This window comes from Arachis ipaensis, chromosome B07, assembly GCF_000816755.2.
Source record: "Arachis ipaensis cultivar K30076 chromosome B07, Araip1.1, whole genome shotgun sequence".
In the NCBI taxonomy this organism is placed as follows: Eukaryota; Viridiplantae; Streptophyta; class Magnoliopsida; order Fabales; family Fabaceae; genus Arachis; species Arachis ipaensis.
Window position 1 is genome coordinate 121,363,007 of NC_029791.2, and position 15,565 is coordinate 121,378,571.

Here is a 15,565-nt window from a genome sequence, read left to right on the forward strand (position 1 = left end):
TTTACATAGAATTAATATAAAAAACAGACATATATAAGTTTTTTCGTTTTAAGATATTGATATAATATTATTCACTATTTGATTTGTTTGTGTGAATTATCCACACAATGTTAAATGATATTTGAAGAAGTAGCAGCAAGTTATAAATTTTAATCATAAGATTAGAGAACTTTAATTCGTTACGTTGTTACATTTTTCTTGATCTCCACTCTACTTCACATATATACATATCGAGTTAATGTTCAACTACTTTGGTTTCTTTCTTAATAAATTGATACCCCGAAATTGTGTTAAAAAATAAAGTTGTTTAGCAGTTTTAAGAAAGACCACTGCATATATCCTTTTATATAGAATTTTCTCTTGTTTTTGAAAAGTAAAATGATAACATATGATTAAAAGTAGGTGGACCAAAACAGTGACATGTCGGTCAGCATATAGGGATAAACCAAAATGTGTTTGGAATAGTACACACTTTAAATAGCTTTATTATTATGATCTTAGATAAATATTTAATAAAACTACTAAAGAATAAAAAAAATAAGAACATTGTACTTTGTATTTTTTGATTGATTGAATTAAATTGTAAATTATGAAAATAAAATTAAATATATATAGAACATTGACTTATAAAAGATAAAACAAATAAAGATAAGATAAAAATAAATAAAGATAAGATAAAGATGAAATAAGATAATAAAAGCTAAAATTGTAACTGAATTTATGTATTCTGTTGGGTTGAATTTGTGGATTGTGAAATTTTTTTATTGTTGTCGTGAGTTAAAGTGGAAGAGTGGTTTAATACACTCCCGCAAGCTAGTAGATGAAAGATGCCGATAATCCACAGCTTGCATAAATTCCGATAAAATAGTTGAGGAAGACGCATGTGGCGCGGTGATGCAAAAACATAGAAGGAGATGTCGTGTTTAAGGGAGAAAGAGCAAACAACAATCTTCAGAAGAGCGCGATAAAATTGATGTTCAGAGGGCGCGTACAGCGCAATAAGAATGATCTTCAGAGGGCGCGTACAGCGCGATAATAAAGGGCGCGTACAGCGCAATAAAAGAGGGCGCGTAGAACGAGGTTAGAAAGAGGGCGTGTAGAGCACGATAAGAAAGGACGCGTAGAGCGCAATAAAAGAGGGTGCGTAGAGCGCGATTAGAAAGAGGGCGCGTAGAGCGCGATAAGAAAGAGGCGCGTAGAGCGCGATAAGAAAGAGGAGATGCTGAAACAGAGTGTAGACGGGACTGCTGAAATAGAATGCAGATGGAACAGCTGAAAAAAGGCATAGACGGAACTGCAGATAGAGTTGCGGGAAGAAGGCGCAAATGAAACTACGGGAAGGAACTGCTGGAAGAATGCGTAGACAAAACTGTTGGAAAGAAGCTGATAAAGAATAGGGTAACCAAGACTGAGGTAGGGTTTTCATTTGGATGGATGTAACAACAATTGGTTGGATCCTGAGCTATATTGGAAGATTGATTATTCATTGTGCGAGGAGGTTGAAAAAGAAGTATGGTGATTTCTCACCGAAAAGATGATAACTTATATATTCTACTCAAGAAAGATACCATGGATCTGATACCATAATTTGTTTCTCTCATTCTTTTGGAAATTGTTTTTTATTTGAAATCGAGAGACAAGGAAACTTTGAAATAGTTATTGAAGATGAACATGAAAAGCTTAGATTTCTCTAGGGCCCTTGGCGTCTTAGTGTTAAGGAAAGCTCTGCAGCTCTACAGCGAAGAGAAACCTAGCCGAGATTAACATGTTCTTGGAATGGTTTTCGTTGCACTCCAGCTTTCCATGTCGTGTGCCCACAAAGCCAAGGTCCCCATCAAAGACGAAGATGAGACAAATTTTGTCATCTGATGTACTTCATATAAAAGATAATGGCAACAAACAAAAAATAAAGAACGCGACTCGTGAAGTATCTCATCATCAGAGTGAGACTAGCAGTGACGATAAAATCAAGAAATCAAGCAATAATGCTAAAAATGACAAAAAATGCAACTTCGTCGAGATCGGAATCATCAAGTATCGTTATTCCAGAACTACCGAAATTTTTCAAAGCGATAATCGTTTCACTAGGGGTACGAACGTAACTTTTATGATGCAGAAGGAAGTAAACAAAACGGATCTAGAGCGCAACAACAACTGGCTGGCGATACCAGAGAAGCAGATAAACGAGGAGTGCAAGTTCTTGGCACTCAAGGACCGATAATGATGAGGATTTTTGAGGTAAGGGATGAGAACAGTCGCCTAATTGGGACGGATGTGGGACTTATAGAACCCTCTGGCCAACCGTGCGATCAGGTTCTCAATAGGTGGAATATGACCTCTGCCTCTACTTACCATTTTGCTGGCTCTGATACTATAATAAAACTATGAAAGAATAAGAAAAAAAATGAAGAATATTGTACTTTATATTTTTTGATTGATTGAATTGAATTGTAAATTATGAAAGTAAAATTAAATATATATAAAGCATTAACCTGAATTGAATTGTAAATTATGAAAGTAAAATTAAATATATATAAAGAATTAACAAATCAAAGATAAAACAAATAAAATTAAGATAATAAAAACTAAAACTATAATTAAATTTATGTATGCTGTTGTTGAATTTGTGAGTTCTAAGACTTTTTTATTGTTGTTATGAACTAAAGTTAAAGTAAAAGAATGGTTTAATATATTTATTTATTCAAATAGTGTTTGGCTTCAATTGAATTTTGAGAGGGATGCATATATATATATATATTGTTTGTGTGATTGTGGCTTTTTGTGAGCGGTCAGTGGCGTAAACGCGGAATTAAACATTATTTCTTGTTTTTCTTGTGGAATTTGTTTTGTATGTCTTGTACTTTTTCAGTTTTTCTACTACGTCTAAATGAAATTAGTTATTGATTTAATTTATTAATGATCTAAATTAATTATTCTTCAACTAACCTCCACTATTTTGCTTCTAAGAGGCGATTTGATTTGAAAGTCTCTTAGGCAATCACCATGACCATGGGTTTGGGATGGAACAATGCCAAAGAAAGTATATAATGAGTAATCTAGTGGCTCAGATCTCAATATAAATAATCTTGTGCAATCTCTTATCAACCGCTGAGATTTAAGGCGTATTGTACACTCTGTGAGGTAAAGTTTACACCCTTCACCCACATTCCACCAAACACCAATAACCGAGGGAGTGAAAGATTTTATTGGGAGTATAAATTTTACTAATTAACCAGATACTCCCTAATTTAAAGTTGAGTAAAGTATCGTTTTTGTCTCCAACGTTTGGGATAAATTCTATTTGTGTCCCTAACGTTTAAATCGTCTTATTTGTATCTCTAACGTTTGTAAAAGTGATTCAATATTATCCTGCCATCAATTACACATCATAAGCACTTTAGTTTGAGTTTTAAAAATCTCTTCTTGAAGTTAGAATACAAATGTTTGGGATAGAATCAATGATCTACTCTGAAAAATAGCTCATCAAATATTGAAACTAATTCCTACAACATTTACATAATTCACTTTTCTAGAGACATAATTGAATCTAAACACAAATAGTAGGTATAATATTAAGATCGAATACATCCAAGTGAGACCTAATTGATAATGAATACATCCAAGTGAGAATAATTGAAAAATATAATCATATTTATTAGTATAATTGATAGTAGGATAACATTGAATTACTTTTATAAACGTTAAGGATACAAATAGGACGATTTAAACGTTAGGGACACAAATAGAACTTACTCCAAAACGTTGGGGACAAAAACGATACTTTACTCTTTAAAATTTGTCTTCATCTTCCCATAAAGTTCTGTATCTCAGGTGCCTTATATTAGTTAGCACTAGCATCAATAGTGGACCTATCTCACGATACAAATTTGCGTGCTCCTCCAAATTAACATGCAAATTTCAGCATTTGCTAATTCCTTTTACCATTGCATTTGTCCTAAATAAATGTCTAGAATTAATTACACATATAAATTAAGAAAATTATTATAAGTTATAAGTATTATAATGTAAGTTTTTTTAACCAAATTGAGTTGATTTAGTGGTTAATTCACTAGTTCGTTTAAGTAAGTATTGAGTGAATGCAGCAACTCAGTGACTAGCGACAAATCTTAAATGGAGCTCTCGAGTTTATTTTAACCTGATTCCGAAGTGATCCAAAAATAAACGGTTAAATAGAGTCGACCCGATATAAAATTAGTATATACAAATTTATAAATTTTATATATTAAAATAATAAAATTTTATTTTTAAAAATTAAATTTAACAAATATTATATCATATTTATATTAAAATAAATTATTTTAAAATAAAAATAATACTGTATAATATAAAAAATATTAATTGAATTATAAAAAAATCCAACCCAACCCAAAAATAATAACGGAAAAAAAAAATAACAAATTCAAACCCAAAAAAATATGTTTTGGGTTCGATCCGGATTTTGTATCGAACCAAACCTTAAACACTCCTAAACCAAATAATGTAAATTTTCATCGGATACACTTTTATTTTCTAAAATTAGAAAACAATTCATTTGAAAAATTAACATTTTTAAACTAATAATCAGTTAACAAAAAAATTTAAACATTTTTTTTTATCAATTTTGACAAGAGAGATGAAAAAAAAGATAAAATTGACTAAATTTTTAATTAAAAAAATTGGTTTTTAAACTTTTTGGTAATTAAGAGGAGGAATATTCGAAAATATTTCTTGCAACCACACTTTAAAATATTGTGCTCCGAGTATTGCCTATATAGCCATTTGGCAATCCATCTGAAATTCCTTTTAGATATAAAAGATGTCAAGTGAACAAATTATTTTTATAATTTAATTTAATTTTTTTTTTCTTATACATTTTTTTTCTTTTTTTTAACTAATTTATATTATGTCAATAAATAATTATTGAACTAACTTAATTAAATTTAATTATCAAAATCATTTAATCATGTACCATCTCTGATATAAAATATAGATACATTCTTCTCAGATCTTGTCTAAGATACAGTGCACTTTCACCATTGTCCCCACCATCAAATTAAACACTGTATGTAGTGCAGAGTTGCAACAATCTGTACCCTCCATTGATTGTATTCCATTTTGCATGTTGATTTACTTTGAAAAATAATTAGAAAATAAAAGAAAATAATCCCAAACTATATCCTTTCAAAATATGTTCTTGTTTGTGGGACACTTTCTTTGCTGACATTACAATTGATTCCTCTCACTCTTTCAATTTTTTTTCTTTTTGCTTTATATATATAATAATGGTAAGATTTTTTAAATCCGAATATTGCCTTGTCACCTGAGAGTTTATTTATTGATATCATTGTAGGAGCATCAAGTTGCTGTCTGGTTTACTTTTAAGAGAATAAATACCATTCATCATTATTGTTGAACCTGAAATCTTGAGACCCTTACACATTATTGCATCATAGCAATCTTTGAGGCTTGAAGAAGCTCAGCCAAATAATCAAACCTTCTCTAATACCAAATGAAAATCTAAAGTAATTAAGAAACTAATCTCACATTCTATCTAATTGTTAGAAAGAAGAAACTAAATTGGAGAAAGGATTTGTGTATTATTGAGTGTATTTAAGTTGTCTAGAATGATACAACATAGAACGATATTTATAGGTACTAAGAGAATCGAAATAATAAAAACGTAATATCCTATAATAAATATTCAGATATGCTAAATAATGTTAATTGATCCTAATTATATTCTAACATCCCCTTCTGATAACTTGAGTTTGAAACTTATTAAAAACAACGAATAGAACAGTGCAGACAAAACTGTCGGAAGGAAGCGCAGATGGAACTGCCGCTTGTCTGAAGGAAGCGCAGATAAAACTGTCGCTTTTCTGAAGGAAATGTAGACAGAACTGCCACAAAGAAACGCAGACAGAACTGCCTCAAGGAAACACAAACGAAACGTAGATGGAACTGCCACGAGAAAACGCAGACGGAACTGTCGAAAGAGAACGTAGACGGAACTGCTGCAAGAGTGGTCAACTATCAAAAAACTGCTGAAAAGATGGCGAACTGGCAGAAAACTGTTGAAAAGTAACAAAGTGCGAAGAGATGACAAACTATCGGAAGGTGACAAAAAATATATGGTTTCTCCATGAGAATAAGTAAGTAGTGGATGAGCTAATCGGTGAGGTCAGAAAAGCATCAAAGCATTAACAAAAGAGAAGGAAAAAAATGGCACAGAAAAAAAAGTATGAAAAGTATGATGATTTCACCAGAAGAAAATCAACTTATCCTCCTCAAGGAGGATACCATGACTCTGATGCCATGTTAGAAACAAGAGACTAAACTGGAGAAAGGACTTGTATATTATTGAGTGTATTCAAATTGTCTAGAATAATACAACATAGAACGGTATTTATAGGTGCTAAGAGAATCGAAATAATAAAGATGTAATATCCTATAATAAATATTCAGATATGTTAAATAATGCTAATTGATCATAATTGATCCTAATTATACTCTAATACTAATAATAATAATAAGGATTAAGTATTTTTTTTCGTCCCTAAGGTTTGGGGTGAAAATCAAATTTGTCCCCGACCTTTCTTTGTCATTAAATTCATTCTCAACGTTACTAAACGTTTTAAAATCATCATTTTCATAAAAAATAATAATGCTTTAACGATTTTGCCCTTAAAACAAAAATAAAAAATCTTTCCCTCTAACCCCCTTTGTCCTCCTACATCTTCATCATCTCTCTCTGTCTTTCTCTCTCTCCACCACCACCCACCACCACCACCACCACCAATTATCCTTAACTCTTTCCACTTGAATTTCTTACCCAACACAACTCAACACCCAACACAAAACCACACTCAGATCTCAACAAGCCCTAATAAAGAAAGTGAGGGTTTAGGGATGCGACGGAAAGTACAACAAGGAGGAAAGCCATTGCTGCTGCCACTAGCTCACCAGAGAGAGAGAGAGAAGGTATGCGACAAAAGGAGGGGTTATTGACGCGTTCGCCGCTATTGCTGCTAGTTCATCGCGGTTGCCACTAGTTCGTCGTTTCTGCCGTTGGAGCCTACCAAGTGTGAGTGTTATTCCGGTGATACCAAGTTATGCCTGAGACGATCCCGGTATTTAAAGCCATCAAGCTCTTCCACACTCCATCAGACTAATTCCGCCGCCGTTTAACCATTTGTGATTCTCACTTCAAAATTGAATTGCTGTTGTCATTTGTTGTTGTTGTTTAGATGAGAGGGTGACTGACATTGTGATAAATGAAGAATTATGATTGGTGTTAGAGTTAAGAATAGTGGATGGTATGGTAGTGGCAGTGTTAGAGATGAGAAAGAAAGAGAAAAAGAGATGTGCGTTGATATAGGGGACTTGATATAGGGGACAGAGGGTTAGTGGTGAGAGTGAGGAGAGGGGTTTTTTGTTTTTGTTTTAAGGACAAAATCATTAAAACATTATTATTTTTTATGAAAATGATAATTTTAAAACGTTTAGTAACGTTGAGGATGATTTTAATAAGGGAAAGTATGAGAAGCCAATGAAATATTTATACAATGTGTACAATGGATGTTTAGGGAGTACTAGAGATATAATCATTAGTGTTACCTTTTTCCATCAGCTGAAACTTTTGAGATGAGTGGTATCATGACATGATATTAGAGCACTAAATCTGAAAGGTCAAGAGTTCGATCTTTGGTGAATCCCAAAATCAGTTTAAACTTTTGGGAAGATGTTTATTATCGCTAGATAGTATGGGAGATGTTCATTTTGTAACTCAACCCATTGTACACATTGTACAAATAATCTATTATCTCCCTAATAGAATCCTTTTAATAATACAAAAAAATTGAGAACGAATTTGATTTTCATTCTAAACTTTAGAGACGAAAGAAAGTACTTAACCCTAATAATAATAATACATATCTACTTAATTTCTTGCTTTCGACCTAATTTTTATTTGGATGTAACCTCACCATAGATATCATAATTAATCAATATGACTAGTTGCAATATGGTTGGATATAAGTCCACCTGTTACGGTAATTAGTTCTAATTTCGAACCTTTGCAATGCTAATAACTGTCAAACTTCTAGAGATCTGCGATTAATAATTGCAGGCATTTAATTAAAAGCACTAACACACACACAGGTGGGGTGTATTTGTATTTGGAAATAGGAGCATTGACACAAACACAAACACACGGCCTAATGCAATTTCCACAAACTCGGTGGATCTTGGTCCTTAATTTGACCACACTAGTGTGTGCCTATGAATTCATAATGTTGCTGAAATCAATAAAATAATATATAGTTGCGAGAAAAGAATTAATTGGAGAATGGAGTGCAATTAATATATATAAAATTGGAAATAGTAGAAGGTCAAATTAAAACATTTCATGTGATGTGAGGTCGGCGCATCTAGAACTCTATCTTGGTTTTTCTTCAATATATAATAATGTTTGACTAATGTCTATAGCCTTTATTTTGTAGATCTATAGTGTATACGATTCGCATTCATACTTCAAACATCTATAACTACAAAATTATATTATATATCAGTGGGATAGATCCAATACCAAATATACAACGAAGTGCGCGGTTCAAATCTCAATACGATCCAAGAAGGGCACGTATTTAATGTATATCACTATGTGTTGAATAGAATTATTGTATTATAAGTGGGTAACTTCTTGATATAGCTATTATAACCCAATCAAAATGTCATAAATTGATTTTATGTGTTATAATTTGGTATCGTATATCATAATATTTTGATATGATATTATTCTTCTTTAATGTAAATAATTTCTAAAGCGTAACTATTAATATTTTGTCTTACATATAAAAGAGATAAAACACTTTATCAAAGGTATATTATACTTTTATATATTAACTAACTTAAACATGAAAAGTCCTTTACAGATATCCTCTTCTTTGTTCTTTCTGCACCAAGAGGCGTTCCTTTTCGAATAGGAAGCTCGGAATTAAGACAAAAAGTTCGGAGTTGACTATCAAGAGGACGAACTATACCTAATCAATCCACGCAAGAACAATTGGCGCCTACCGTGGGGTCTAAGAAATAAAACCCTCTTTTTCCTTTTCTAGACCCCAAAATTTTCTTATCCACTCATGGCTGATCAATCTCCTCCAACATCCTCCGAACTTCTTCGGATGGTAACTGAGTTGCAGTAGGCTAATCAGCGTATGGCGGAAGAAAATTAAAGAATGGCAAACTAAATCACCGAATTGACCAATGTTCGAATTGAAAATAATGACAATCATAATGAATGGCCAGAAGATGAGGAACACGAGTCTGATCCAACACATGTTTCTAAAACTCAATAGCACGAAGAAGGTCGACAAGCCGATGAAGATGATGAATTGGACAATGTCGTTGGTCCATTCACTACTAATGTCATGAACTTTCAAATGCCCAAAAGGTTCATGCTGCCAACGACCTTAACTTCCTATGATGGGTTGAGCGACCCGAAGAAGCACATCAAGAAATTTCGATCTATCATGATAGTAAACAGTGCTTCTGACCCTGTTTTATGTCGTTATTTTTCTACTTTTTTAGACGGTCCTACACTTGATTGGTTTTGTTCTTTGCTTGCAGATTCTATTTCTCGTTTTCAAGAATTGGCGAAACTTTTTGAAGACCAATTCGCTGCGTCTTCTATTTATTTACATAATTCTAATTATCTGAACACAATCAAACAAGGTCAAAATAAAATCCTGAAAGACTATATTACTCATTTTACAAAGGTAGCAATTACTATACCAAATCTTCACCCTGAGGTGCATTTACATGCCATCAAAAGCGGACTTCGGCCATAAAAATTTCAAAAAGCAATCACAGTAGCAAAGCCAAAAATACTCACCGAGTTCCGTGATTAGGCCAAAGGTCAAATGGAGATTGATGAGCTCCGTCAAGCTCGAAAATCAGAAAAAATCCACAGTAACAAGGGCGAGGATAAAACTCGGCAAAGCAAGAAGACCTTTAGGCTAACTCCCCGTTATGATTCATATACATAGTTCAACACAAAGAGAGACAGCATAATCAAAGAGATCCTAAATGCAAATCTCATCAAACCTCCCCGAAAGGCCAGTAATTATCAGGACATGAAGAACGTGGATAAATTCAAATATTGCACCTTCCACCAAAAAGCATGGATACACTACTGACGAGTGTGTGATCGCCAAAGATTTGTTAGAGCGATTAGCTCGGCAAGACCATTTGGACAAATACATCAGCGGCCATATTCAAAAGCGTACAACACACTCTACAGACAATTCTTCTGCAGGACAATATTCCCAATACAAGGAGAAGACGACTAATAATTATCCTGACCAACCACGAGAAGTCATTAACTGCATATCTGGTGGATTCGCAGGTGGGGGGACTTCGAATTCCGCCTGGAAACGAACCTACCGAGCTATGCTCTCGGTGGAGGGTAGTTTCAACGAGTCCCAGAAACTACCTTATTTCCCACAAATGACGTTCCAGCCATCAGACTTCAACACCATAACAACCAATCTAGATGATCCCGTTGTCATTTCTATCCAATTGGGAGACCTATTAGTACGAAAAGTATTGCTTGATCATGGAAGCAGCGTAGATGTCTTATTTTACTCCACATTCCAAAAAATGAAGCTGAGCAATAACATACTCCAACCATCCGCTAGAGATCTGGTAGGGTTCTCAGGTGAACATGTCCCGGTATTGGGATTTGTGTGGTTATAAACCACACTGGGTGAGCATCCTTTAGCTAAAACTTCTAATGTTCAATATCTGGTTGTTGATTTTTTCAGTCCTTATAATTTAATATTTGACCGACCTTTCTTAAATAAGTTTGGTGCTATAGTATCTACAATTTATCTCTATGTTAAGTTCCTTGTGCAGGACGACCTAACAGCAACAATTCACAGCGACCATCGTGAAGCTCGTCAGTGCTACAACATCAGCCTCAAGTCGCAAACTCCAAACCGAGCTATATGTGCACAAGTAAACACGGTCCAGAACTCTGGCGAGCATCCAGTACCAGCTGACCTAGATCCAAGAGCTGAGTTCCTCGAAAGGCCAACACCCATGGAGGAGTTACAAAAAGTTTACTTCACTAACGACTCAAACAAATTTACCTATGTAGGTACCACTCTAAGCGCGGAAGAGAAGGACACACTACAACACTTCTTACAGCAACATGCCGACCTATTTGCTTGGACTCCCGCTGATATGTCTAGTATTGATCCCTCAATAATTTCTCACAAGTTAGCACTCAATGCATCTGTCTGACCTATAGTTCAGAAGAAACACAACCTTGGCATTGAGAAGAAACAAGCTTCCTTGGTGGAAACTAAAAAGCTCATCAATGCCAGCTTCATACAAGAAATAAGGTTCATGACTTGGTTAGCCAACATCGTAATGGTAAAAAAAAACAATGATAAATGGCGCATGTGTGTTGATTTCACTGATCTTAACAAATCATGCCCAAAAGATGCTTATCATTTACCATCTATTGATTCTTTAGTTGATAATGCTTCAGGTTATGCAACATTAAGCTTTATGGACGCATATTCTGGTTATAACCAGATTCTAATGCATCCTTCTGATCAAAATAAAATTGTCTTTATTACTAAATATGGTAATTATCTCTACAAGGTTATGCCTTTTAGACTTAATAATGCAGGAGCAACCTATCAGCGTCTCATGGATAAGATATTTGCAAACCAAATTGGACGGAACATGGAGGTTTACGTTGATGATATGGTGGCAAAGACAAAGCTCGGCAACCAGCATGTTGATGATCTCACTAAAATTTTTAACCAAATTAGACGCTATAACATGCGACTCAATCTGAAAAAAATGTGCTTTCGGTGTACAGGAAGGCAAATTTTTAGGATTTTTACTTACAAGACGAGGTATAGAAGCCAATCCTGACAAGTGCCGCACTATACTGGACATGAAAAGCCCACAGACAATCAAAGAAGTCCAACGTTTAATAGAGAGACTTGTTGCCTTATCTAGATTCTTGCCATGCTTATCATCTAAATCTTTCTGTTTTTTCCAAACATTGAAAAAGAAAAACAATTTTAACTGGATTGATGAGTGTGAAAAAGCTTTTTTAAATCTCAAGGATATTCTTTCAAAACCCCCAATTTTACAAAAACCTTTTCAGGGGGAAGAACTTTATCTCTACCTATCCGTTACTGACTGGGCTATAAGCTCTATTCTTGTTACAGAAAGAGAAAAAGTACAACAGCTTATTTATTTTGCAAACAATTTATTATAGCATCCGAGCTTCGCTATCCGAAGATAGAGAAGCTAGCTCTTGCTTTGGTATTCTCAGCTAGATGTCTCCAACCATATTTCCAAATCCATGTCATCAATAGCCGAACTGACTAACCACTACGGCAAGTCCTCAATAAACCGGAACTAGCTGGCCGACTTATAAAATACTCAGTTGAGCTTTTCGAATTTGACATTAGATATCAAAGCAGAGGGCCAATCAAATCACACTACTTAGCAGATTTTGTTGCCGAATTCACTTCTCCAAATTTGGAAGCACATTCCATGGTGTGGACCCTTTATATGGATGGAGCATCCAATCCTCAAGGACGTAGCGCTGCAGTCCTCCTTGAAGATGGTAACAGATTTGTCTTTGAACACTCTTTACATCTTTCTTTCAAAACAAGTAACAACCAGACAGAGTACAAAGCTCTGATTGCGGGCTTAAGGTTAGCTACTGACCTACATAACTCAAAACTAAAGGTATATTGCGACTCTCTACTAGTCGTACAATAGGTAAACGATCTCTTTCAAGTCAAAGATCCTGTATTAGCAGAATACTTGGCTATTGTAAAATCTTTCATCACCAATTTTTCTAAGTTTGAAATCTATCACATACCTAGGGAAAATAATCACTGAGCTAACATTTTATCCAAGCTCGTAAGCACACAATCATATACTTCTTCTCTTTATCAATCTACGTTGCTTACACCAAGCATCAATCTAACAGAAGTTTTAAGTGTAACTCAGGAGGAAGATTGGCAGTAGCCCTATGTCCAGTATCTCAGTACTGGAAACATCCCACACAGTGTTAATAATGCTCGGAAATTCCGATGTCAAGCGTCTTTCTTTACATTATTCAATAATTGTCTATATAGACGAGGTTTTTCTCGACCTTTGTTAAAATGTCTTTCCAGTCCCGAGGCTGACCTAGCTATAGCAGAAGCTCATGAAGGTATTTGTAGAACACACATCAGAGCTCGAAGCTTATCTTCCATAATACTTCGTGCTGAATTCTTCTGGCCAACCTTACAGCAAGTTGCAATGCTAAAGTGAAAGCTTGTCCTAATTGTCAAAAACACTCTCTGATTACACATATTCCAACTGAGGTATTGCACTTTTCCGAAGTAAGTTGGCCATTCTATCAATGGGGGCTTGATATCATCGGCCCTTCCCCTTTAGCACCAGGCCAAGTAAAATTTTTAATAGTTGCTATCGATTATTTTTAAAAATGGATTGAGGCTCAACCCTTAGCTAAGATAACATCTCAACAAATGATCTCTTTTGTTTGGAAGCATATCATATGTAGATTTGGTATACCTCGACACATTATCGCTGACAATGATCGCCACTTTGCCGATAAAAAATTTACCTCTTTTTTGCAGAACTTAAAAATAACACAACACTTTTCTTCAGTGGAACACCCACAAACAAATGTCTTAACAGAAGCAGCGAACAAGGTTATTCTACATGCTTTACGCAAAAAGCTAGATGATGCTAAAGGATTGTGGACCGAGCTAATACCAGAAATTATATGGGGCTACAACACAACTATTCACTCAACAACCAAGGAAACACCTTTTTGACTGGTGTATGGGTCTGAAGACATGATCCCTCTGGAGATCTCTCAGTCATCCTTTCGAACTCAATTCATTGATCATCAATTTCAAGATACGGCTCGGCAGATTGATTTGGACACCATCGAAGAAATCCGAGGTATAGCAACCCTACATCACCGAGCTATGCAACAACATATAGCTTGGCGATACAACCAAAAGGGCAAACACCGATCTTTTCAAGTAAACGATTTGGTACTCAGAAAAACTGAACAAGCAAGGCGACCTCTGGCACATGAAAAGTTAGCCGCAAATTGGGAAGGTCATTTCCGAGATATTGAAATCTTAGAAAATAGTGCATACTGTTTGCAATCTTTAAATGGTATAACTCTACCTAATACATAGAATATATCCTCTTTAAAGCTTTATTATAGTTAAAAATCAGGATAGGTTGATACTCTTTTTCCTACTCACAAGATTTTTTTCAAAAAAGGGTTTTGCTTGGAAAGGTTTTAGCGAGGCTAGCTTACTTGTACTTTTGTACGCAAAAGTGAATAATATTATCATCATATTTGCTTTATCAGTTTATATTTTTCCTCTCTATATCGATTTATATCTCTCCGAGATATAAAAAAAAAAACAAATAATGACTTACGTCATACAAATTTTATCACAAATCCATGCTTAACGCACATTTCAATCTAATCCATTAATGCCAAACATTCTTGGAATCAAACTTCTTCTATTGTCAATGATAGTTATCAATCAATCAATCAGTTCTATACCTGCTAATCTATCAGGAACACTCAGATACTCGTGCAATGTTCCTCGTACAACCAACATTACCAATCCATTCCAAATTCCCAAAAAGCAAACATTCCAAACATACAACATGTACAAAGAGTTCATATCACCAAAACAGTTAGCAAAAGGCCAATCAAACTTGGCACAATATAAATAGTTCTTATCATCCTAAAACTGATGATAAACAAGATCAATCCAAACCACCAATTCAAAATATAAAATAAGAAAAGTCATACACCTTGTCCCAAATTTTTGTCTCCTTCTTCAACTTCTTCTTCATTATCAACCAAAGCTCCTTCACGAACTATTTTACCAGGCTCCATTTGAGAAAAATTTCGGCCTGGTACTAAAAACTTGGTTTGCATCACAGCACGCTCAAAACCTTCTACGAAAGTATCCAAAATATCAGATTTCTTACCTTTTTTCATATCCTTCAATTTCACAGTAACCTCGATAACTTGATCTTTCATAGTAGACAAATCATCATCTTTCTTCTTCAGCAACTCAAACTCATTCTCATAATTACTCTTTACAACCTTTAACTCTTTTTCTTTTTCTGTAAGTTTGGCCTCTAACTCCACAACAAGATTTTTCTTCAGATCTAACTCTTCCTTCAGCTTGTTTGCCTCTTCGGCTAAGCCCAACAGTTTCTTATGTTTCACTTTCTGACTCCGACCTAAGCTGGCTAAGCGCAAACCGAGCACCTAAAAAAAAAAAAAAAACACCAATTAGGCACCACCATGTTACTAATATACAAACATCACAAATCCATACCTGCATATACTAATTAATGGCTATATCCCCAACTTCATTAGCCAAGGCCATATCGGCCGACGATTGGCATACCTCATCCGTAACGACCATAAACGGGAAATCCTTACCCCAAATCAAAGAACCATCAATATCCT

At 34.6% G+C, this 15,565-nt stretch overlaps 1 protein-coding gene across 1 annotated transcript; it reads left to right on the top strand.

Annotated features, from left to right (window-relative positions):
- On the top strand, window positions 11,434-13,883 carry LOC107607874. The gene is made up of 3 exons (XM_016309771.1): window positions 11,434-11,930; window positions 12,498-12,746; window positions 13,607-13,883. Exons 1-3 carry the CDS (start codon window positions 11,434-11,436, stop codon window positions 13,881-13,883), a joined length of 1,023 nt encoding a protein of 340 aa, XP_016165257.1.